Here is a 26,613-nt window from a genome sequence, read left to right as displayed (position 1 = left end):
GTTGGGGGAAGCCATGTCTAGCTACCAAGAGGGTAGGCTGACGAATGAGCTTCAGATTCTCCTTGCCCGGATGCAGCCGCGCGTCGAGTTGCTTTGTCGTGAAAACGACAAGTTAAAGGCGGCGCGTAGACAGGAAGTGGCTCAGGCGCGGGCTATCCGGGAGGAGAACAGGAGACTTGCCTCCATTGCTGCGGAGAAGGAAAAGGCCTTCAAGGCCCTCGAGGTTGAAGTTCAGGCCCGGCTCGAGGCCCGTTCCAAGGCTACCCAAGCTGTTAACGAACAGCTTAGGTTGGCTAAGGAAACTGCGCGGAACGCGACTGAGAGGGCCACCAAAGCTGAAGCCATTGCTGAGCCTCTGCGCGCCGAGAATGAGGAGCTTAAAGCCAAACTAGAGAGGCTTCAGCAGGCTCATGATGCTTTGGCTTTAGAAGATGCCAAGAAACTCCAAGAGCTCCTGGACCAGAAGGGTATGCTTGACCGCACTGAGCGTAAGCTGAAGGGCGTTGAAGAGGCTGCTGCTAAGGAAGTGTTGCTTGCCAACCTTAACAAAAATGAAGCCGAACGCGCCCGTGACCAAGCTCAAGCTGCCCTCCAGGAAGCTCTGATCACCAAGGAATGGCTTCTACGAGAAGCGTTGTCGCAGGTATGCGTAGCTTCATAATATCTTTACGCTTTTCTTTATACTTAGAAAAGTTTTTGATACATATATATTTTTTGTAGGTTGTGCATCGGATCTTCACGAACACATCTTATGACGATGCCATGAGCGCAGCCCTCAACGCTTCCCATGAGGATGGGGAAAAGGCTGGTTTCCTGCTTGGTCTGATGTTTGTTGAGAAGGGCATCCCGCCTTCCAACTTCCCTCTTTATGACGTGGACACTGAAGCTGCTTACGACCAAGCAGTGAACCAGTATGCTGTCTTCCCGCATCCGGTGGTGGAGAAGGTGAACGAAATTGCTGCTGCTGATGATGGGCTAACTATTCTCAAGGCTTTCCTTGAACCGCCACAGCCAACTGATGGTGCGGGTTCAAGTGGGTTTGGGGGGAGTGGTCCTGAAGTTTGAACCTTGAGATCCCTTCCTACCGTTAGAATAGATTTACATTACTGTAGGCGGGTAAATACCTGGCCATTCTTGTAATGTTTGAATTTTTTATGAAATATAAATGTTTGTGCGGGTAGGACCGTCACTTTCACTTAATGACTTGCTTTATAAACGTTATATGACTTGCTCATGCATATTATAATTTAATTTGGCACTTGTTTTGCCTCATAAACAATATATGATTCCCTCATGCATACTTTAGTTTAACTTAGCAATTTTCCAAGTGTTTTGAATAAGTTAACCTTTCGACGCGTGGTTGTCAATAGGTTAGTGTTCAGTTTCCTCTATCATGATTGTGCGGGTAGGACCGTCACTTTCATTTAGTGGGATGACCAAACTTCACCTATAACTGACCTGCGTGAAGGTTTTCCTCATCTTTTTAGAAATTCTCTAAGTGTTTTGAATAAGTTAACCTTTCGACGCGCGGTTGTCAATAGGTTAATGTTCAGTTTCCTCTATCATGATTGTGCGGGTAGGACCGTCACTTTCATTTAGTGGGATGACCAAACTTCACCTATAACTGACCTGCGTGAAGGATTTCCTTATCTTTTCCTTAGAAATTTTTGTCGTTTTTTTGTGTTTATGCGGGTTTTGCCGCCTTCCACACGCAACGACTTACTTCCCCACTTATTTATGCGGTGAATACCGGCATATCAGTGTGGTCAGATCATAAGTATAAATGTAAGACCATCAGCGTCAATGTGATAAGGAGAATCATTTCCATTAGAAGTGGCTCTAGGCCTTTTCTTTACAAGTTTGGAATTGATCTACATGTAACATTTGCGTAATTGAGCTCCATTCCATGTTCTTGGGATGGGGGTGCCATCGAGCCTTTCGAGCCGGTATGCGCCATTTCCCAAAACTTCTTTGATAATGTATGGTCCTTCCCAGACCGGGGCCAGCTTTCCTAGGTACTCTTGGTTCGAAGCCTCGTTGTTACGCAATATGTAGTCTCCTACATTGAAGTTGCAGAGTTTTACCCGCGTGTTGTAGTATTTTTGCATCTGTCGCTTGTAATTCTCTTCACGCGCTGCGGCTAAGTCTCTGCGTTCTTCGGTTAGCATAAGGTCTAACCGTCTTTCTGCATCATTGTCCTCTGGCTGAATCAACCCTTGGTGAGGGTAGACCAATTTCGACCGGGACCATGGCTTCAGTGCCATAAGTGAGGCTGAACGGGGTTTCTCCCGTACTTGCCTTTTTCAACGTTCTGTTTGCCCAAAGGACGTGTGGAACTTCGTCCACCCAGCCGGATCTGTGTTCCAAGAGTCTTTTCTTTATGCCGTCGACGATACTCTTATTTGCTCTTACCACCTCACCATTATCCTGCGGGTGCGCCACTGAGGTAAAGGTGTGGGTGATTTGAAGTTCTTCCAGCCACTTTTGTAGCTTCTTGTCAGCAAAGTTGGTGCCGTTATCGCTCACCAAATTCTGTGGAAGTCCGAAACGACAAATAATAAATTCCCAAATAAATTTTTTGATATGTTTTGCGGTTGTTTGGGCAAAGGGTTTTGCTTCTATCCACTTGGTGAAGTAGTCGATGGCTACCACTAGAAACTGGACGTTCCCTGCTGCTGTGGGAAATGGGCCTGTCACATCGATGGCCCACTTCTGAAATGGCCATGAAGAGGTGACTGGAACAAGTTCATTCTTCGGGCGATGCGTGTTGGGTGCGTAGAGTTGGCAAGACCTACACTTTCTGATGTATGCCAGCGCATCCGTATGCATCCCCGGCCAAAAGTATCCCGCGTTGTTTAGCTTAGCTGCAACAGCGCGTGGACCTGCGTGTACCCCACAGATGCCCTCGTGCACTTCCCTTAGGAGGTAGCCAGCATCTTGGTTGTCCACGCATCTTAGGAGTGGGCCAAGAAAATTACGCCTGTAAAGGGTGTCATCGATGAATTGATAGTTCAGTGCTTTATAGCGTATTTTTCTTGCCTGTGTTTTTAATTCTGGTAGTATTCCAGCCGCAAGGTAATTTATTATTGGTGTCATCCACGTTTCTGTGCCGGTTTGGATGACACAGATTTCCTTGTGCGGGACTGATGGTGCTCCAAGGAGTTCAATGCGGATGTCCTTTCCCAAGTGGGTGAAGGCTAATGATGCAAGCTTGCTTAACGCATCCGCGGATTTGTTTTCGCTACGCTTGACATGTATGACTTTACAATCGTTAAAATCGCGCATAAGGGTTTTTGCTTGTGCGAGGTACAGGGCCATTGTGTCGTTCACGGCCGTGTACGTCCCGTTTATTTGGTTGGCTACTAACATGGAATCCACGTGGGCTTCCAAGTTTTTCACTCCCATCTTACGCGCAATTCTCAGCCCGGCCAAGAATGCTTCATACTCCGCTTCGTTATTCGTACTTGGAAAATCCAGTCGAATAGCGTAAGTGTATTCTTGGCCTGCTGGGTTGGTTAGTTTCAACCCTGCGCCTGAACCCTCGTTGCTGGCTGCTCCATCAGTGTAGAGTCGCCAGACATCATCGATGTCCTGTGCTGGAGAGGGTTGAGCCTCCTCCTGGCACTCTTTCTCCCGCGAAGCGGGAACTTCTGTAATAAAGTCGGCCAAGACTTGGCCTTTTATGGCCGGTCTCGGCTTGTACTTTATCGCGTATTCTCCCAATTCTATTGCTCATTTGGCTAGGCGTCCCGACAATTCGGGTTTGCCTAGAACGTTTGCAAGTTTGAAGTTGGTGAGAATGGTGATTGGGTGACCTTGGAAATATCGTCTTAGCTTGCGTGAAGCCTGTACAAGTGCTAAGACTAATTTTTCCAGGGTAGAGTACCGGGTTTCTACGTCTGTTAGGACACGGCTAACATAGTAGATTGGCATCTGGATGCCTTTTCGCTCTACTAGCAGGACTGCCCCGGTTGCTCTATCTGTGGCGGAAAAGTATAGGATTAATTCCTCCCCCGCTTCTGGTGCTGTGAGCGTTGGGAGCTCGATCAAGCGTGACCGAATTTCCTGAAAAGCTGCTTCCGCTTCTGGTGTCCAGCGGAAGTGCGTTTTCTTTAAACAATTTCTCAATGTTGACACGAATGGGAACGATCTATCCGCATGGTTTGCCAAAAAGCGGTTAAGTGCGACTAGTCGTCCATTCAGTGTCTGAGCTTGCTTGATGGTAGTAGGTGATTCCATTTTGATAATGGCTTCGACCTTTTCAGGGTTCGCTCTGAAGCCATATTTAGTAACAATGACTCCTAAGAACTTCCCTTCTTCCATCCCAAAGGAACACTTGCTCGGATTGAGCTTCATGTTTATCTTTCTGAGCGTGTTGAAAGTTTCTTCGATGTCTTTCAACATCGCTTCTGGCTCATGGCTTTTGATGACCAAGTCATCCATGTAGACTTCCAGGTTCCTCCCAATTTGGGCATGAAACTCTTTGTCCATCAGGCGTTGGTATGTGGACCCGGCATTCTTAAGTCCGAATGGCATCATTTGATAACAAAATGTGCCATCGGGCGTCCGAAATGCGGTTTTGTCCTGATCGTCAACGGCCATGTGGATTTGATGGTACCCCTTATACGCATCAAGGAAGCATTTAAGGCGAAACGGTGTTAACGAATCTACCTTAAGATCAATTTCGGGTAACGGGTAACAATCTTTGGGGCATGCTTTGTTTAAGGCTTTGAAATCTATGCACATGCGCCATTGTTTGTTAGATTTCGGTACCATGACGGGATTTGCAACCCATGTTTGATATCTGCTAACGCGTACGATGCCCGCGTCAAGGAGTTCCTTGACTTGGGTTCTACACGCGTTAGCTTGTTCCGCCCCCATTACTCTGCGCTTTTGTATGACTGGCGTAAAAGCCGGGTCACACTTGAGTTTATGCTCTGCCTTACTTCGAGGTACACCAGTCATGTCAGCTGGTGTCCACGCGAAGATGTCAGCGTTTTTCTGTAGTAAGCGTTTGAGTAAGGTGCGCGTAGGATCAGTGACTGTTGGGCCAATGGTAACAGCCTGGTCAGGGTATTTGCTATTGAAGGCCCATTCTTCTGGTTCGGTGATGGTTGGTTTAGCCATCTTTGGTTTGGGTTTTGATGAGACAGATGCGATGCATACTTGGGGAATACCGGTGATCATCGCTACACCCTCAGCTGTTGGCCATCCCATCATGCCGTGGACTGAAGATACCACGGCATTGAATCTTGCCATCCCGTCTCTCCCGAAGAGAATGTCGTATGTGTGGTGTGGCTTCCTCATTACGACAAAGTCCACGTCTTCTGTGCGGGAGTGTTTCCCGTCCGTGAGAATGACGGGGAAAGATAGGATACCCATGGGGGTGTTTGTGCTGCCGTCGAACCCTTCCATCGAGGCTTAGACCGTTTCCAGGCGTTCCTTGTCTTCGTCGTCTAGCTTGTCGAAGAACTGCCTGTACATAACCGTTGACGAGGCGCCGTTGTCAGCAAGAGTGCGGGAAGTGATGTAGTGCCCCAGCTGGCTTTTGATGACGATAGGACCTTCTTTGCTGGGTCCTCCTGGCACTCGTGGGAAGCGCACCTCAGCTTCCTTCCACGCGCATGGTTCTGTCGTTCGTCTTTTTCTTCCTCTAACGTTACTATGAACCATGTGGATGCTGATGTCAACGGGCTTTCGTCCGTTGCCTTTGTATCGGTTATCATTTCTTCCTCCATTCTTGATTGATGCCACAAGGTGAGTAAGTTTTCCATTCTTGACGAATGTTTCAACAATATCTTTCAAGGATGTACACTCCTCAGTGGTGTGACCCTTTGTCCCGTGGAAGTCACAGGATTTGCTCTGATCCGCGTTACGTCGCTGCCGGACCATTGGAGCTTTTGGCCATGGTAGTTTTTCGGTGGCAAATATCTCCGTGACGCTTTTGGTGAGTGGCGTCCACCGGGGGTTTCGGCTTGATGGGTGCGTGTTATCCCTTCCGCCTCCTAGAGGGCGAGAGCTGGATGAGGTGTTAAAGTTTACCCTTGACTGCCAAATACCTAGCTTCCTCTTTTTGTTTTGCCGGGCGGTCCGGACGTTGTTTTCTCTAGTCCTCTGCGTAGAGGTTTGTACTCTGGGGAAGATCCCTACCCAGTTGCTTCTCCGTTTCGGCAAAGCGCTTGGCCGCCGTCATGATGGCATCCAATGTGGATGGCATGCCGTCTTTACCCGTCAACGTGCGGATAAGCTCTGGGTATTCGGCGCCCTGGATGAAAGCGGCGCGAACAAGATCTTTGCTTATGGTGCCCAGACTCGGCTTTTTCGAGTTAAAGCGAGTGATGAAGTCTAGTAAAGATTCATCCTCCTCTCTAACGCAGTTGAGGATTGTCCACTGCTCTTCAGTATATTTCCTCTGTTGACTGAAGTGCTGGCTGAACTTGTGTTGGAAGTCCGCCCAATCATAGATGTGGTGGACCGGTAAACGATCAAACCACGCCCTGGCCGCTCCAACCAGCGTCATCTGGAACATATAACACCACGTGGGTTCCGTCCAGTTGCTGACGGTTGCCCCCGCTATGAATTTGTTCAAGTGATCGTCTGGGTCGGATATACCATCATAAGTGCCGATGTTGGACATCTGTTTGGCACTCTTCGGGGCGATTGCTTCCGCAATGTCCCTTGCAAACTTGGATGTTCCCGCATTTGCAACAGTTGGTCTAAAGGTTTTGGAAAAGTCACGTGGGTTTCCCCCCGCGTTCCTTGGTTTGAAGGTTTCTCCAAAATTCCTTCTCGGTTGGAAGTCCGTTTCCTTGCGCTTCCCTTTCCCCCTATGACGAGGGTTTGCGTCACTGTCGGACTCCTCCCAATCATCGTCCAAGTACTCGCACTCATTGCTCATGTTGAGCTGTTGTCGAGTGCTTCCGAATTCGTCAGCCTGTTGGAGTGAACGTAAGCGTTCATCCAACTCAGCTTGGAATTCCTTCTGACGTGCTTCCGCCCACGCTTTAACTTGATCAAGTGTTTGGCTGGGGAGCCTCGTCTGTTGTCTCTCCAACTGGGTATCGGTGAATCCCAGTGAAGGATTGTTTACTGCACTTGCCCCGGCTTGGGTAACCGGGGTAGTGTTCGTAAAAATTGTGTACTCGCCGGTGTTCCCCCCAGTAGCTGGGGTTGTGGTTACCGGGGTTTCTTGGTCACTCGCTGGCCTTGGCACCGGAGTAACCTTAACCATCTTTCCAGAGGTTTTGAAAAAACTGAGAAAATTAGTTCTAGCTTTTATGCACGGATGGCGCAAATGAAGAAACACTAATCGACCCTGGCAGATTACGGATAATCTTAGGATCAAGTAGATGTTTCCCACGAGGGTTAGGTCCGGCAAAGATGGTTATTCTTCTGATGACCTGCAAAACAGACACCGTGAGCTCGTCACTGAGAAGGGGGGGTACCTCCTTGTAACCACCCTCCGGCGTGAGAATCAGACTAGATTGCTCTGAATATAAGTGTATATTAAGAGAAATAGCTAGAGCAGGTAAGATATGTGATAATGAAACCGTTCCAAGGTGTTGGGGTATTTATAGCCGAAGGTAGGTTTCCAAGCAGGTACAGCCAGCTGTATAATATTCCTTTTCTACCAACTGTGGGCTACGCACGTGCCATGCTGGTGGTTGGTGGGTAGGCAGCGGCTGATAGTGACATGGCCGGCTGTGTACTATTCCTTTTCCACCAACTGCAGGCTATGTACGTGCCATGATGAGGGTTGGTGAGTAGGCAGCGGCTGATAGTGACATTTTGTACTAGAGCGTGCTCCTCCTCGTACTGTTGTCGGTGAGCTGTCACCCTGTGATTGGTTCATGGGCTGCTTTGGTCAGATCTTGTCTATTTTGTCCATACCTTGGCAGGTATAGTACAAAAAATCTTCCAGAAGCGTACGGACTGGCTCATTTGGGCGGGAGTATTCCCGCCTTGCTCATTCCTTCTTCAGGTGACATTACTGAATTATTGAGAGTTAGTGCCTTGTGCGTGTAGCCTTACTATTAGTGCGGGTAGCCTTCCCTGATGGCTTGTATCCGCAGCTGCGGGAACAGGCGGGGTACTTCACCATTGGGAGGCTTTTCTGCGGGAACAGCTGGCGTACTGCGCGTAAGGTCTTCATCTCTCTGAGCATGGTGGGTCCTGCGGAACCAGTTGGTCTTTGCGCAGACGTCCCTCTTCAAGGTGAGTCTTGCGGGTCCAACTGGGCTCTGCTGGGACCCACCTCTTCAATATACACACCCTTTGTCGTCATTTGTAATCATGCTATCCTATAATTGTTTGCGAACAAATATCTATAATTAGTTGATTTAGACTGCAACATAAAATATCAAATTGTAAAATATATAGTTTAGATCATTAAGTATTAATTTGTTACATAACGTTAAATGTGTTGTAAATATTTTAATCATGAAAAAACAAAAAAGAAAACAATGGTATATCCGTCTAAAGTCGATAAATTGGAGGATCTACTAGACAGACAAAAACAAGCGAGATTAATGATCTTGTTTTGGTTGTTTCCTGTTGGCTTATTGGGCAAATTTTTCAACAAGAATAGACCGGCCTTTTATATGGTTGTGATCAATATCATATCCACCTCAACAAAAGAAAATATCAACTTATTGTCAATCAAGTTTCTTCATTGAAGTGTTCTTGAGGCCAACTCAAAGTTCGTTGTTCGCACAGTTCAGGTATCTATAATCAATCTATTTATATCAACTTGCGTTTCCAATTTTCAAATAAAATATGGATGGTATTATTTGAGTCGGGTTGAGCCTGAAGTCGTGTGAGTCATGCTTTTACTTTTGAGGGCTTGGTTTGTCCGGTGATGGAAGTATAGAACCAAGAATCGAAGTCTAGCATGTCGGTAGGCTGCTTTGACTTGTGCGACTGAAAAAATGATCGTGAGTTTAGTGATCGGATGCATTGTAGTTGCAAAATAGGCCGATCACAATATGATTGCAAAATTATTAATTCGGCGCAAAATGAGCCGACTGCAATCCGGTTAATTTGTTTTAATAGTTTGCTAGGCGAAAGCCCTTACACACACAAAAAAACAAAACAAAACATTACATGTAACTTAAAAATAATTAGTATAAAAATGTTTTTTTTGTTAAACAAAGATAATTAGTAATATAGTAAAAAATGTTGATTTGTAAAATAAATATAGTTATTATAAAATCGCTAATTGTATAGAGATATTTAATACAAACAATTTATTTGAAATATACAAATTGTTAATAAAGAGCCCTAGTCCTAATGGGACATTTATACTGGATAAGATTTTGTGTTTTCAAATAAAAAAAGTTCAAATCTCGTGGTTGTAAAAAAATATGGAGCAAAGTCTACAAGTTGTTTGTGACATCCCACATTGGTTAAAGAGGATAACGGAACTTTTTTATAAGGAGATTGATACATTCTCTGTCATAACGTGTTTTGGACTCTTAAAAGTAGTAAATGAGAGGAGAACTCCACAGTTAATTTAATTGTGTTCAGATCAGAGTAGTATCAAGATGGTGGTTCGTCATGGCAAAAGCGCACAATATATAAGAACATTATAAAATAAAAATAATTAGTATAGAAATGTTATTATTTGTAAAACAAAAATAATGAATGAAAAAAAAAAGTAAAATGATATTTTGACAATTTTCTCTAAAATATTTGTGGGTCCCTAGTCATAAAACTCATTTTTAAATCTTCAATTATTGGGAGTAGTTGTATCCTTCGTTAGCAATTTCTGTTAATATTTTGGCTTCATCACCTGGATTTTGTAATTCTTTTGTCTCGTTTTTATCCATCTAACCTCACTGTGAGGCTTTGATTATCCACATTGTATGTCATACTATCTAAACTTATGTGGATCTTATTAGGGTTAACTCCCAAGGTCATAATCATCAAATTTTGATTTACTTACATCAGAAGGTAAGAAAGAAAGAAAGAAACCTAAGCATGAGTGATGTAGTAGATCTGACTTACAACAAACTTGAGCTAGAAGAAGATGTGTACACTAAAGATGGCACACTTGATTACAAGAACAAACCTGCTAACAAGAACACCACAGGAACTTGGAAAGCTTGCCCTTACATACTTGGTACATTATAACTTTATTAATTATCAGTTATATTATAATTTCTATATCAAGAGAGAGATATAGTTTTCAGTTATTCAATACACAAAAACATATTATTAACCAATTACAGTTTTTTAGTTCTTTTGAATTCTTTCAGTATACATTACTTGTAAGTACAGTGAAAAAGCAAAAAATAGCACTTTGCTAGAGGAACATGATCGAATGTATCTAAAATATTGATTCGTGTATTCGCAAATACACAGGAAATGAATGCTGCGAACGACTAGCGTATTATGGAATGAGCACGAACCTATTGCTTTATTTCAAGAACCACCTTAATCAGCATAGTGCTACGGCTTCAAGAAACCTCTCGAATTGGTCAGGAACATGTTATATAACACCGCTGATAGGTGCTTTCGCAGCCGATGCATATCTAGGCCGATACTGGACCATTGCTATCTTCTCTATCATCTATGTTATTGTAAGTGTGTTAAGTGAACTTATAATCTATTATAGTTATCATTTATTGACTTATCATTTATCTTTAAGTTTGTTTCGTAGTTAGATATTCTAGTTTCAAACTTTTCTAATACTGAGATAGTTATTCAATAAAAAGATTTGTGTCATATGATACAGGGAATGACATTATTGACATTATCAGCATCGGTTCCGGGTTTAAGGCCAAGTTGTGTATCAAAAGATGTTTGTCACGCGACAGACGGTCAGGTGGCGGTAGCCTTTGCAGCACTCTATATAGTGGCTCTAGGAACAGGAGGGATTAAGCCGTGCGTCTCGTCATACGGGGCGGACCAGTTTGATGATTCAGACGAAAAAGAAAAGAAGCACAAGAGTTCTTTCTTTAACTGGTTCTACTTCTCGATTAATATTGGCGCGTTAATCGCGTCCTCTGTTCTTGTTTGGATCCAAGACAATGTGGGTTGGGGATGGGGATTTGGGATCCCAGCGGTGGCCATGGCGATTGCTGTTGGCTCGTTTTTTTCAGGTACTCGTTTGTACCGGAACCAGAAACCGGGTGGAAGCCCATTGACCCGCATTTGTCAGGTCATTGTGGCTTCGTGGAAGAAACGAGGAGTTAGTGTGCCCGCTGACAAGTCGGCTTTGTATGAAACTGCAGACAATGAGTCGGCTATCGTAGGAAGCCGGAAGCTTGAACACACCAAAGAGTTCAGGTAAACATTTTTAAAACTTTTGTTTACCTCCCTTAAAGCATTATATATCTTTATCCTCTGGGATAGAGGTACAGTTTACTATAAGTTAAATTTTACTGGAAACGATTGTTTGGTTTCCAGTTTCTTGGACAAGGCCGCGGTGGAAACAGAATCGGACCACATAAAAGACTCGGTTGATCCGTGGCAGCTTTGCACGGTGACCCAAGTGGAAGAGTTTAAGTCTATCATTAAACTACTTCCTATTTGGGCCACGGGCATCGTTTTTGCCACGGTTTACGGGCAAATGGGCAACTTATTCGTGTTACAAGGCTCATTCATGGACATATCCCTAAACAGCTTTGAAATCCCACCTGCGGCTCTGAGCATTTTCGACACTCTGAGTGTCATATTCTGGGTCCCGGTCTATGACTGGATCCTTGTACCTGTTGCCCGTAAATTCACAGGCAACAAGTCAGGCATAACCCAACTCCAAAGAATGGGAACCGGCCTAGTGATCTCGATTTTTGCAATGTTGGCTGCAGGGATTCTAGAAGTCGTTAGACTCGGGATTGTGAAACGAAACAATTATTACGATTACAAGCATATGCCCATGACGATATTTTGGCAAGTTCCACAATATTTCTTGATCGGTTGTGCTGAGGTGTTCACCTTTATCGGGCAGCTAGAGTTTTTTTACGAGCAAGCTCCTGACTCGATGAGGAGTTTGTGTTCGGCTTTACAACTGACTACAGTTGCACTTGGAAGCTATTTGAGCTCGTTGCTTGTGACGATTGTGATGGATATTAGTACTAAAGGAGGTAAGCCCGGGTGGATACCCGACAACTTGAATCATGGTCAGTTACAAAACTTTTTCTGGCTCTTAGCGATTTTAAGCGTGTTGAATTTTGGGGCGTTTTTATTGATTTCGACATGGTACACCTACAAAAAGCCTGTTGGGACTATATCTAGGAAACTTAAGGATGATGGTGTGTCTTCTGAACGTCTTACAAACTAAGAACACAACAATAGTGTTCTATTTTCATGTATAGTATCTTGCTTTGAGTTTGTTGTTTCAGTTTTCTTTTCATGTTGTAAAATGAAGTTTGCAGTTGTGATTAAACTGCATATATGTGAAAAATGAATAAATGAATGACACAAACTTGTTTGTAGGAAATTAAGGCTCCTAGAGTTGGGGGGGGGGGGGGGGTTCAACTGTGGCTAGTCGGAGGGTTGAAGGATTTTGGTTGGACTCTAGACTTTTAAATAATTGATCCTGAACACGACCTAGATATTTATTCATGTAAAAAACATAAATCCTAACTTAAATGCACTTATAATCGTGTCATGTTTCCTGTTGCACCATAATGCTAACAAGTATACGAGTTTCAAACATCAACCTAATTAATGAGAAAACCACGAAGTCATGAGATACTACTACCAACTAATCAAATTCTTTTTAACTTTTTAATATTTTCTTTTCATTTTCATGCATTCTATACCGATAAGATTTACGATATGTATATTTAATTTTGCTCTATGTTTGAAACAATCACGCCTTTTGCTTCCAAAATACAATCATGACAAGTGCAGGAGAGCAAACTAAAAATCCAACCATGAGACAATTTCTATCATGACACAAAGATAATTTAGATCATCATATCTAACATGTTTAATAAATGTGTTGTGTTCAGGTTGACCAATTTTAATAATCTGGTCATGTTAGGTGTACAAGTCTTACTCTTTAACACTTTTAACCATTTAATTAAACAGAGCGACCCACAAACCAATCTAACCCGGTTTTTTACAATCCACCAATTTGATTACTACATGTTTGACATGTTTACGAGTCAAAAGACCTTGTTCAAGCTACATGGTTTTGATTGTGTGGGAATTTGGCTTGCTTTTTTTTTTTACACGAATAAAAATATGAGTCATGTTCAAGCTGAACAATACAACCGTCAACCCGAAACCCATTAGTCTAACATGATTAACACTTTGGTTTGCAATAAAAATGGAGAAGGTTGCGAAATAGCATTAAACTTGAAGGGGTAATGTTGAATATCATTGAGCATAAAAGAAGTAGATGATACAAAAGCATTAGAGCTGGAGAAACAAGTCAGTCTTTAACCCCCTACAACAATATTATTTTAGTTTCATACTTCCAGATGATTGAATTGTGAATTTTGTATACGCGTTTCTTGTGTTGATTGATTATGATTTTGTGGTTCATATTATTAGTAATTGATATGAATTGACACTCTGAATCTGGGTTTATTATTCTTAGAATTTTCAGTTTCCATTGTATGCCTACCAACTGTTTGATAAAATGCCTGACCCAAAAACAATATACATTCCATTGAATTCACTTACTAAACGATTATTATTCATCCAGGACTTGGTTCAGGCAGAGCTTCTAAATGATACAGGCCCAATAATCCACCATGAATCTCATGACCACCATTCCACAGCCCATAATATCTTCCACCCTCAGCATAAACCACTACAGCCATCTCTTAACCACCCTCTCGACCTCGTCGTCCCTCTCACACCTCAAGCAAATACATGCCCAAATCCTCCGAACGGGCCTTGACCGGTCAAACTCCGTCCTCGTCAAACTCATTCTTTCAGCGTGCACGTTATCCTCCCCGTCCTTTGACTACGCGTTATTGGTATTTTACCAAATGCACAACCCGGAACCACATCTTTCTAACAAGTTATTGCGTGAGCTTTCTCGAAGCGGCAAGCCTGAAAAGGCCCTTTTGGCTTATGCCAAGATGAGGGAACACGGGTTTGGTATTGACAGTTTTAGCCTCCCGCCGCTTTTAAAAGCGTCAACGCGAGTTTCGGCGTTAAGTGAAGGGATGGAGCTTCATGGGTTTGCTACAAAAATGGATTTTGTGTCCGACCCATTTGTGCAGACAGGTTTGGTTGCAATGTACTCGGCTTGTGGACATGTTGAAGATGCACGACTGGTGTTTGATAAAATGCCTGAGAGAGATATTGTTGCTTGGAATGTGATGATCGACGGGTATGGCTTCTTTTCCCGCTTGTTGGTTTCTTTTGAATTGCTATTGTAATCTAAATTTCTATACTGTGAACAGTTATTGCGGGAACGGGCAGTACAACAATGTTTTGCCTTTGATTGAGGAGATGAAGAGATTAAATATAAAACCAGATGAGAAAATCTTTTCAACCGTCGTTTCCGCTTGTGCCCGTGCTGGAAATTTGGAATTTGGGAAAACATTTCACGAGTTTATAACCGAAAGCCGAGTTATGGTTGACTATAACCTGCAATGTGCACTCGTGATCATGTATGCAAGCTGTGGCTCTATGGACATTGCAACTAATATGTTTAAAAATCTGTCCCCAAAAAACGTAGTTGTGTCAACCGCCATGATTACAGGGTACTCAAAAGCAGGACAGATTGCATCTGCACGCTTGATTTTTGATCAAATGGCTGAAAAGGATTTGATTTGTTGGAGTGCAATGATATCTGGGTATGCAGAGGGCGGTCAACCTCAGAATGCCCTTCAACTGTTTGATAAAATGCTAACCTCGGGTGTAAAACCTGATCAGGTCACTATGCTAAGTGTTATTTCTGCTTGTGCTACTCTAGGTGCGGTAGATAACGCTATGAAAATCGAATCATATGTTAATGAAAATAGGTATAGTGGAGTGTTACCGGTTAATAACGCCCTTATTGATATGTATGCAAAATGTGGTGAGCTCGATAGGGCTAAACAAGTTTTTGATAGAATGCATAAACGAAACGTTATTACATGGAGTAGCATGATCAGGGCCTACGCGGTTCACGGAGATGCTATTAACGCACTCGACCTGTTTTACAAAATGAAAATTAATAGAACCAAGCCGAACGAGGTCACATTTATAGGCTTGTTGTATGCTTGTAGTCATGCGGGGTTAGTCGAACAGGGTCGGGAAATCTTTGAATCTATGGTTAACGACTATAACGTAACACCCAAATGCGAGCATTATGGTTGCATGGTGGATCTTTATGGTAGAGCTAATTTGCTTAAAGAAGCTCTAGAAGTAATTGAGCAAATGCCCATGGCACCAAATGTGGTCATTTGGGGTTCCCTAATGGCAGCTTGTAGAATCTACAACGAGGTTGAACTCGGTGAGTTCGCAGCCAAACGGGTTCTCAAGCTCGACCCGTTTCATGACGGGGCCCACATTTTCCTATCAAACATTTATGCAAAAGAAAAAAAATGGGAAAATGTTGGGGAGATTAGGAAGGTTATGCAAAACAAAGGCGTGGTGAAGCAACGGGGATGTAGTAGGATTGAAGTGGATGGTGAGATACATGAGTTTTTAACTGCGGATAAAACCCATGAGCGTGTGGATGAGATATATGAAAAGTTAGACGCGGTTGTGAGTGAGTTAGAAGTGGCAGGTTATAGTCCAAATATGTCGTGTGTTTTGGTTGATTTGGACGAGGATGAAAAGACAAAGGCGTTATTATGGCATAGTGAGAAGTTGGCTCTTTGTTTCGGGTTGTTAAAACAGAATAGAGGATCTTGCATTCGGATAATTAAGAATCTTCGGGTGTGTGAAGACTGTCATAACTTCTTGAAGTTGGCGTCTAAGGTTTATGGGGTTCGGATTGTTGTACGAGATAGGACGAGGTTCCATAGGTACGAGGATGGCGTGTGTTCTTGCAAAGACTATTGGTGACTTGTATAGTATATAAGAAAAACAGAGTAAGTCAATGTGTTAACTGTTATGTGTGCTCTTGCATATACAGGTTTTAGAACAAATATGAGTTGATAGTTGATACTCTTCTTTTTCACCTTTTCTCTCTTCTACAGTTCTACTCAGATTGATGAATGATGATGTGGCTTTTCTAAAATTATTTGATTTTTTTATCTTTAAATTAATATTTTTTGCACATGCAACATATAAACTAATTAACTAATTATAAAATAAAAGCTTGATAAAAAAATATATAAAAACTTAGATGCCTATATAATAAAGTGCAGGATTTGTAAACTATGCAGAAATTGAATTTAGTGGGACTGCAAAAAACCATTAAAGGTCTTGTGGCATGCTAACTCAGTGTCAATGGTTTGAGGATTAGGCTAAACGTACCCGTCTTCTCAGCTTGTCATACCTCCTCCTCGAACTTTCATTTCCTTTAAGAATTTTATTTGACATATTACTCTCCTGTAATAATTTATTGCATTTTGTGGTATCCATTGAAAATATTAATTTAAAACTATAAAGATTTTTTTTATCTCCTCTAAACTTTTGTTTACTTTTAAGAATTTTATTTTACATACTACTTTAATGTAACATTGTTTTGTATTTTATGGTCTCTCTTTAAAATATTAAATTAAAAACTGTGAAGTTTTTTTTCCTCACTTTTTTGTGTTTATTGTTCTTGATCATAATAATAATATTTATTATTATCATTATCGATGCATTATTATATTTATATATATATATATTGATATTATTAAAATTTAAAAAAAGATATTATAAATATTTACAATATTAATACTAAAAAAATAAATTAATAATAATAGCTTAGTAGTTTTTAATTTGATATATGTAGTGGGGACTATTAAGTGAAAAAAATATTATAGGGACTAATATGCATATCAATAATGTTAAGAGCTAATATTAATTGATTTAATAAGTTCAGGGGAGTGTACATCTAGTAAAAATGGTATAGAGGGAGTACGTTTAGCAGCACCCATAGTTTGACTAATTTGGTTTCATGAAAATTTTTTGACTTAACTGTTAATCATGGTTTTAAAAAATGAAAAACTAAACTAGCTACAAAAAGAAATAAAGGTTAAACGGCTAGATTCAATTTTCAAATCGTTATCCGAACCATTAAACCGTCAAAATCTAATTAAAGACCGAACAATATAAATACAAACCAACCGACTTGTTTAAGTTTATAAACGAAATTCAATCTTTTAGTAATACAAATGAAGAGAAGTTGAGGGGTTTAATATGTAATTACATTGAAGAAAATAAAGGAACATTTTTTTCCCCTAATCAAGAGAGACTGACTGTAGATGAACCAAGATTACTCAAACTGGTTGCAAGCTCTCGCGTATTTGCCTTCTCGATGGTTCGCAAAAGCTATAGAGCTGCCGAAACAGGTAATTTTGAACCCCTGCGACTATTTGTTTATCATCAGATTCACTATTCCGGACGGTTAATTTCGAAATTAAATAAATTCTGGACCTGGGTTTGGGTTTAGGTTTTGATGCGTTATCATTGTTTGGTTTTTCTTATTAAGATGTGTGCCCACCAACTGTTTGATAAAATGACTACCCAAAATGTATCACCTTTGAGCGAATTACAAGATTTTTAAGGTGTTTAACGTTTCATTTTCTTGTATTTTGAAGGTTATTTATTAATTGAAAAGTGGTGTTTGTTTAACCAAATCAGTATGCAATTTCGATTTTCACTGTAAAGGGGTTGAACTTAAAATCTTATGTTTTTTGAAAGATTCCAAGATTGTTAAGGTGATTAAAGTTTGATTTTCTTATTTTCAAACTTTGAAGTGCGATTAAGGTTCGATTATTAGTTAAAAAAGTAGTGTTGTTTATGCAATTTCAGTTGTTACTATAAGGGGTTGAACTTAAAATCATGAGCGAGTTACAAGTAATTAATGGTGACTAAAGATTGGTTCTTGTATTAACAAACTATCAAGTGTAATATAGTTTCAGTTTTTAAGGTTATTAGTTTAAGACAAGTGTTCTTTAACCAAATAAGTACGCAACTTTCATTGTTACTAAAAGTGGTTTAACTTGAAATCTTATGTTCTTTGAGAGAAATACTAGATTATTAAGGTGATTAAAGCTTGATTCTCTTATTAACAAACTAAGAAGTGTGATAAAGTTTCAATTTTTAAGGTTATTAGCTGACAAAGGGTTGAACTTGTTATATAATCAAATCAGTATGCAATTTTCATTGTTACTCTTGAGAAGTTGAATTTGAAACTTAATTGTACCTATATGTCAATCTTATAACACTGGTCATTCATTTCCAGTGACTAAATCTTTCAATGCTGAGAAGTACCTAAAGAAAATAGGCCTTGGAAAGGAAGACTACTACTTTTGGAAACAAATAGGCAAAGCACTTTTATGCACATACGCAGTGTTTGGTGCCATGTGGTTGTACAATGAAACATCACCACTTGGTTGGTGGACATTAAAACCGGTACCCAAAGAAGAGAAAGAATTGGCTCATTTGTATCAACGGATCAACTACCCATACCCTGGTGATGAGGAGGCCATGACCGAGTTCATTGCAAAAGGTGGGATGATTGGGACAATGGTGAGTGCCAAAGGGACCATAGAGATGGACTCGGGTCCCATGAATTATCAGAAGCAGTTGCAGAAAGAGAAGTTTGATCAAGAAGCACTTAAGTTGTGGTTGAGGATGAAGAATGAAGTTATCCAAGAGCTTCAGGAGAAAGGGCATGATTTGGAGTGATTTTCAAGATTTGAAATTGATGTTACTAGTATAATAATAATGTTGGCTTATGGATAAAATCTTGAATTTACTCTTGCCAAGACGTGTAGGTGATTATTATATGAATTTTATAAAGTTACTCGGTTATGATACGTATGCTTTATTTCTTTGTTATGTTATTCTTCGGTTTGTTTAAAAAACTCATGAAAATTACCAGCTTTTTAGTATAACATGCCAACACAGTTTACACATAGCTAGTTGTATGTTACGCGTCTACAAGGTCGTAAACAAAAATATGTGATTATACATCATGTATTATAAATTTATCCTCCCATTTGTGTTATCTCGTTGAACTTTATTTCAAAGTAGATACGTACACAGATTATATTCGCGAATGGAATTAATATTCGGGTTTTGTGTTTTATCATTTAATTATCTTGAAAGATTCATAATTTTATCAAAAGAAAATGGAATCCAAGTATTAGAATTTGGAAATACATAGTGGGAGTGTCGTGTATGCCTTGATCTTCCTGCAAGCATATTGTGATTTTCTGTATAGGGCAAAGGAATGGATTAGATGAAGTAATGAAATGGAAGAGTGAATGAAATAGATCATTACTATTGCATTGTCACGTTTGGTTAACTTATGAGAAAGAAATGAATCGTTACCTTATCATGTTTTGTGTAACACCTATGCATTTTCATGCATGCAATCGCTAGTCTTTTATACTCGTATTTAATAAATTTGTGTATTGATTTACCATCTATATTATTATGGAATCATATATTATTTATTTCTAGTTAGTAACACTATTATTATATGTACAATTACATAATTCTATGTTTATTTCATCATATACATGTTTAATCGTTAATGTGACACGTTTAACCGGGAATGCCTAGATTAATATTTTATAGCATGTAGCATTAAAATTTTATCATTACTAATTTAACTTAAATCAAAAGTAATCTTCTAGAATATTCTATTCTTGATCTCCAAGATTTGCCTTATCCAAATTTTGAATTCAAAACCTAGTCAAATTCTATCTCTAATTGATCCTAATCTCTTCTCTGAACACCCTATAAACAGAACTACCTAGCACACTCAAAATTCATTCCAAACATGCATATTCCAAAGCTCCAAGGTTGCAATGTCGCGATCCTCATCTTTTCAAAGATTCACAAGCCGTTTCCTTCCTAGTAAGTTCTGATTTTCGTTTAAGGTTTTGTTTTTTCATTCTGCAGAAAAACCTTTTATTTCAATGCTTAGATCTAGGTCATAATATATCCAAATCACGAATTTCAAAAGCCTAAGTTGGTTCTTTATATGTCTAGTATCTCTGTAATTTTTGGTGTAAAATTTTATTGAATTTAAAAGCGTTTTTACTATTTTTCTTTAACAAAGGGTGTTGCTGAAATCCTGACAGACAACTTTGGTCTCAAAACGAATGTCATAACTCACCCATGTTTACGAATTATGACCCAATTTTGGATACATTGTAGAACTGTGAATTATAAAAATTATCCAACTGGAATCGCCTTAATTCTTTAAAGTATCGATTTTTAGTAATTTTTTTATTAATGACTCCGAATCAGACCCCTCGGTAGCCTACGAATTTTATATTTTTTTAATAACATTTAATTTTATAAAAATATATAAGTTAAACAAATCATACGATTACAACATATAAAAATTTTGTAATATAGCTCAAAGGTTTACTATTTTTAAAATTCGTGTCTTGAACAACAAGCAACCTATTTTTCCTGGAAAAGATAATCTAAAACCCTAAACCATAAAGTTATCACATGAAACCATAAAATCCAATTGTACTTCCAAACAAACACCAAATCTATAGATATTCACCAAGGGTTCTGTCACAAAGGCTACAGCCTAAGGAAAAACAAAGTGGCGTGTCCGGGCATGAATAGACCCACTTACCTTTTCCTGGGAACCTAAGGTCAAAGATTCCATTCCACTGAAATAAAGTAACATTCTAATAACAACTTTCTTGATCATTGTTGCTCTAAACCAAAGTGTTGCTAGTCTTAATTAATCAACAAAGGTAAGTTCATAGCCCCTTTTACATGTTTTTAAACATTTTATACTTTAGGGTGGAAAACATGCATAATCAATTTGTTTTACATGCTATTTTATTTCATGATATTCATTGTATGTGATCATTACAAGTGTATACTTAATCGCATGTACAACCATTAACTTGTTAAGCCCGTGGTAGTATGATGATAGATCTATTGGCCCGACTCACCCACGCAGGCCTTGGGTAGAGGCCTGTGTGTTCAGAATACGACGATCATTAAACATAATAGTCTAATCGTGGATTAGACGACTCGCTAAACGTGTCAGAGGTTTGGTTGTAATCACAAAATATAAATGTAACTTAACACATATGGAATGCTTTTAATTTAAAGCTTATTTTATTAAAACCTATGTTCTCACCAACTATTTTTTAGTTGACACCCTCGCATGTTTTTCAGGTATTGAAAATTTGCTTGTTGAAGATTACTTCGTGCGAGATATAGGATTGCATGGTTAGACCTAGCTTATAATAAAACAATTTATTTTATTGTACCTATGTATTGCTTGATATTGAATTGAATTAAACAACTATTGTAACACGTAATATCATGTGCTATGAGCAATCACTGTCTCTCCTCAACATATTCCACCGTCGGTTGGGGTGTAACATTTTGTAAGCATGAATGCAATACAAATGACAAAAAATACCATTACCTCGAAATAAAGAAAATTTATCAAAATAAAAAACAGTAATGGCGATGGTAGTGATCAAGTGGTGGTGGTTGTGACGATGGTGGCAGCAGCAGCGAAGTATGGTGGCGACGACGGTGGTGGTGTCAGCGGCGTGAGTGGTTACGTTGATGGTGGTGGTGGTGGTGCTTAGGTGGTTGCGGAATCAACAGTGGTGACGTCAACAATGGTAGTGGTGGTGGCGACGGCGTCAACCTGGTGGTGGTGTTGAGAAAGTAAGGTAAAAGAGATGATGGAATGAAAAGAAGAAGAAGAAGAAGATGATGATGATGATGATGCGAAGGGATGTGTTTGATGTGTTTAGAGAGAACAAGGGGGCTCCTTATGTAATAAGTGATTTCATTCATTGACCAACCAAAATTATCTTTTTTTTTTCGTTCACACTGGCTAATTTCATCTTGCTCTCAAACAATCAAACCTATGTGCACTAACCGCTACCTTAGGCTTTAGAAAATTACTATACAAAGGTGTAATTAGGTTTTCTTACAAAATTATACTATACATAGTAAAGATGAATGCTAGTGGAGTGGCAGGCTCGACTTGGGCTTAGTGCAATCCTGACGGCCGGACGAGGCACTTAATTTTTGTGGGCGCAAAACTTTTTTTTATATATTTTTCATATATTTAGTTAATTTTTTTATATATAACATTAGATACAAATCTCAGTCTCCTTATTACACATTGAGCCCAATATGTTTTTTGTCCATAATCTATTTAAGGTATTGAGCTCAAACTAAATTTAAAATCAAATAATTACAATAATAATCGATAAACATACACGAGTGGTGGCCGATTGAATTCCATAAACATTAAGAGACCAGAGGCCGATTCCAAAATTCTAATTGTGACCTTCAGGCAGCTATTGAGTATTGAGGATGGACCAAATCATATTTTGATATTCATAATAATTAATAATGTATTTCTTTTTAATTTTTTACTTGTATTGATTGAAAAGTTGAATCATTTATCATTGAATGATTATCACATTGTGATATATTGATACTTATCTAGTTTTCATTTACTGGTCTAGTTAAATAGTTACATCATGTGAGATTGTGAGGTGCAAACGATTTAGGGCTTTAGGTCATTATTCATGATATTTGAAATTTTATTATCTGTGATTTGTAATAAGTGTATAATTATTAATTTTGTTTTAAATAATAGTAATATGTCTCATAAACAACTATTTGGCTCTCAAAACGTAAAAAAACTAAAACTAGATGATGCAATAAAAAGTCTCAAGTAGGTGTTATGCATAAATTTTTGGTATTTGATTTTATTACTATATTTTTGTTATGCCTATTGTTATTATGTTAATGTCGTTTAAAAAATTAGCTTATATATTTCGTTGCTCATTAGGGCCTAACTATGGGCCTTTTTATTTCGTCTTGGCCAACGCATATAAATTATCGGAGACGGCCTTGTAGAGTGGCCCACACCACCTTTTTCATTTGCAATTCATTAATTTTGGTTAAGTTACCAATCAAACCCCAACGCATTTTTTAATACGCAATACTTAACTTTCATCTAGTTACAAAATCAACCACATCCCCTTTTGGGTATGCTAACCCTCAATTTTGATCAAGTTACACAATCAACCCCCTCCCCACTTTTTAATATTTCTTTTATTCATATGTTAACCCTCAAGTTTCATTAAGTAACAAAATCAATCCCATAAGTTTTTAATATGATAACCCTCGATTTTCATTAAGTTACATAAACAACACCACAAGTTTTAATATGGTAACCCAAGTTTTTATTATTTGTAAGTTGTGTTCATTAATACTTTACACTGCTACATAATGTTTCTTAAATGTCTGTCGCAACTAGTTTCTACTTATAATTAGTTGGATAGATACAAGGGGTGGCAGTCTTTTTCTACGTGTCTTGAGGATTTCCATGATAATTTACAAAGAAATGATGAATTTGTTTATTGTTTGCAAATCAAGTCAAATCATATTGGTGTGCAAGAAGTTTGTGTTCATTGTTATGTTAACATAAGTAAACAAGAAGATCTGGTGTTGTTTCGACCAGTGGCGGATCTAGACCATAATCTCAGGGGCAACGTTACAAAAAAAAATTTGTACCGTATTTCATACAATAACCGATTTTTTTACGATATTTCATACAATAGTTTTTTTGTTTTTTTTAACTTGCCTTTGGACCGATATCATCATTTTCTTGTAATTTTCGTTTAAAAAGATTGCTAACAAGACTTTGTTGTTTCATCTTCCAAGTTTCTTAATTTTAGAAGGGAGAAAACTTAAACCATAAATCTATAATCAATTTCAATTTACAAATAAACCCTAAATCCCTAATCAATTACAATTTCTAATTTATATTATCCGAATATCTAACAAACCATAATCAATCATTCAATTGCTACAAATGGGGTGATGCTCCATTGCCAAAGGCAAAGCCTTTAAAACACATGGGTTTGAAGAGGATATTTTGGGTTTAAATCCTAAAGACAACAAAAATTAAAAGTTCACTATTAAAAAAATAATCATTTAATTACCCATAAACAATTCCAAATTAACATTTATATAAATAAATAAACAATTACAATTTTAAGTAAAAGTTAAAGAATACCTAAATTGAACAAGTAGAATTCAAACCGTGTACGAGGGAGTGAAGAAGCACCGACCATTGGCTACTCGGCTGCAGCATGTAGGGGATTGGGGCAGTGTGGGGTGGAAGCCTCGAATGAATGAAACTTTGTTTTGTTGAATGTTGATGTCCAACCTAAACCAAACGTTTAAGCATAAAGGAAAAACAAAAATGGTTTTATTTAGTTTGTGCTTAAATTTAGTTGGGCTTTAATTGGTTTCATCTTTTAATTTGGTTGGGCTTTAAACAAACAGGGGTAACGTTATATTTTTTTCAGGGGTAGCGAAATACGAAAACCGACCAAAACATATAAAATTTGTACTACCAACGAAAAGTTGAGGGGTAGCCCCCTAGTTATATGCTAGGTCCGCCACTAGTTTCGTCCATCTATGAGAAGCCACAATTGTAAGGTTCTCACATTTCTTCGTGTGTGGTTTAAATTATATGTAAATATTATCTTCTATTAAAAAAAGAGTATGGCGTCTAAAATAAAAAGACTAAAATGCCCTCACATGCATTGTACATGAAGTAACTTAACTGAAAAACTTAACTTCCATTAGTGAAAAGAACGAAACTCATTAGAGCTTTTCAACACAAAGTATTCTACTTCTTTTGTAACCCAATATTGTGACCCCATAAACCGACATTCAAAAGACGTACACCATTAAAATCAATCATTGAGGGTGATTAACGTATTGGAATGAAGGGAAACAACCCAAACCAGAAACCGATGTCACCCCTCCTCGAAAAAAAACCCTTTGAATCTCTCAGTCACTCGTCCGCGTCTCCGCTTTCTTTAATTTCCCAACGAAGGTCGAGACTACATGGAGGCATCGAGATTTAGTTACTAAAGACCGAAAACACTAACACACATCCAGTTTAAGGACTAAAAGTGTACACGCTAAACAAACGACGAGGACTATAGCAGTAATCTCTTATACATAAGAACGAAAGCTAAAATTTCAACATACTTCATGGACGAAAACAGAAATTAAAAAAAAAAGTTGAATAGTTAGAGTGATTGAAAGAATAATATTTGGTCCAATTTCAACCCTAACAAGGTCTTCTTCGTCTTCCCCAAATTTTCATATCAATGAAAAAAATGTTAATTCTTTTTCCTCCATAATAATCTAAAAAGTATTTGTACAAGAAGTTAAAATGAAGATCAAATACCTCAAATTTTAATCGCAGATGATAGAATAAATTTGCAATTTGAGAGCTGATTTGGAGAATTTGCAGCCAATTTGGACATTATTATTAAGGTGATTTACTGACTTAGATCTTCTTCTTGTATTAATTAATTAATTATTTAATATTGCTATGTGTTTGTTTAATATATCATCGGCGAAATAATCGGCGCTAATTGCATTATTATTATTATTATTTACGGAAACTGGAAATGAAAGTAGAGAAATAAATATGTGATGGTGATGTTTGTTTTTGTATTGCCAATATTAGGGGATAATCAAGGTTGCTATGTTTTTATATGTTTTCCACAATATTCTATTAATAATTGACCTTTTGTTTGAAAGTACATGGTCTCACACAACACACCTTTTTTTTTTTGAGTAAATTGCGATTTTGTGTCCTTGTGGTTTGTTAAAAGATGCTATTCCTGACGTTTATCTTTGAGTAGTTTCGTGTATGTTTTATTATTCACACATGGAATTAAGCTATTTACGGTTTAGGTGAGTAATAGTAGACACGCAACTAAAAATTCGTTAATCTCATGACTATATGTCTGAAATTGTTCAGAGATGCCATAGCGGTTTAATTCATTGACAAAAATGGCTACTTTTGTGATTTTCTCATTCGTTCTTTCAACTGTCACAAATATATTGTAATTTTGTTTAAATAGTGGGTTCTAATATATTATGGTTTAATTTTATTTATGACTTGATATTCTCTACTTTATATATTATTGTTGGTATTTTCTGCACTAAATCCCTTTTGTGTATTCTCTAGTTGGTATACTGTTTTATTGGAATTTATGACACAAATTCCCTATTGTTTTTTTCTGTCAATGTGTGTGTGAAAATTGTGTATTTGGTATGCTGAAGGTTCGTTTTTTTTCACCAAAAAAAATCAATTCAATTGGCGATAATAAAACAGTTTGAGAAAATGATATCAGCCTCCTTTTTAGATTCACTATAACCAAGAGTTGGCAGATAGACAATGGAAACAATGCAGAAAAGATCCACACTTCAATCGGGCATAACTTGGTTATGCTTGGAGTTACGAGACCTCTAACGGAAAGGTCTCAACAAGCCATATCATGTGGCAAACAACCGTAGCCCGTAGGTGGTTTGGACTAGCCGTCAAGCCCAAATTCTTTTAGCCCAATTTTGTCAATATTTAATGCTTTCCCTTCTTTAACCTAAAATGCATAAATCATTGAGTATCGTAATTTGCACGTCGAATTATGGTTTTAGTTTCAATTTTTAGGTGTCGTTTACAAAATTTCGAAAATTTGACAAACCTGACAAATTTAA

General features: G+C 38.7%; 3 protein-coding genes and 1 pseudogene across 3 annotated transcripts in view; all 4 read left to right on the top strand.

Annotated features, from left to right (window-relative positions):
* The first annotated feature begins 9,958 nt into the window (after positions 1 to 9,958).
* Positions 9,959 to 12,409, top strand: LOC143552596 (protein NRT1/ PTR FAMILY 8.1-like; annotated as a pseudogene).
* A 1,091-nt stretch (positions 12,410 to 13,500) lies between these two features.
* Positions 13,501 to 16,039, top strand: LOC143552607 (pentatricopeptide repeat-containing protein At4g14820-like). The gene is made up of 2 exons (XM_077042781.1): positions 13,501 to 14,296; positions 14,370 to 16,039. The coding sequence occupies exons 1-2, from the start codon at positions 13,710 to 13,712 to the stop codon at positions 15,961 to 15,963; spliced, it is 2,181 nt and encodes a 726-aa protein (XP_076898896.1). The 5' UTR covers positions 13,501 to 13,709; the 3' UTR covers positions 15,964 to 16,039.
* Positions 16,040 to 17,354: 1,315 nt separating this feature from the next.
* Positions 17,355 to 18,776, top strand: LOC143552581 (uncharacterized). Its single transcript, XM_077042760.1, has 2 exons — positions 17,355 to 17,402; positions 18,299 to 18,776. Exons 1-2 carry the CDS (start codon positions 17,369 to 17,371, stop codon positions 18,742 to 18,744), a joined length of 480 nt encoding a protein of 159 aa, XP_076898875.1. The 5' UTR covers positions 17,355 to 17,368; the 3' UTR covers positions 18,745 to 18,776.
* A 1,153-nt stretch (positions 18,777 to 19,929) lies between these two features.
* The window catches only part of LOC143552580 (mitochondrial import inner membrane translocase subunit TIM10-like), a 117,798-nt gene continuing 111,114 nt past the window's right edge, over positions 19,930 to 26,613 (top strand). Inside the window, exon 1 of the mRNA XM_077042759.1 lies at positions 19,930 to 19,946. The gene's annotated coding sequence lies outside the window, so the exon portion shown is untranslated. The remainder of the gene's footprint in view (positions 19,947 to 26,613) is intronic.

Source organism: Bidens hawaiensis, unplaced genomic scaffold (genome assembly GCF_021521415.1).
Source record: "Bidens hawaiensis isolate Kalapana, Puna unplaced genomic scaffold, B.hawaiensis_p1.1 tig00016945_1, whole genome shotgun sequence".
NCBI lineage: Eukaryota > Viridiplantae > Streptophyta > Magnoliopsida > Asterales > Asteraceae > Bidens > Bidens hawaiensis.
The sequence above is the reverse complement of the archived record's forward strand: the minus strand, read 5'-3'. Positions and strand labels throughout refer to the sequence as shown.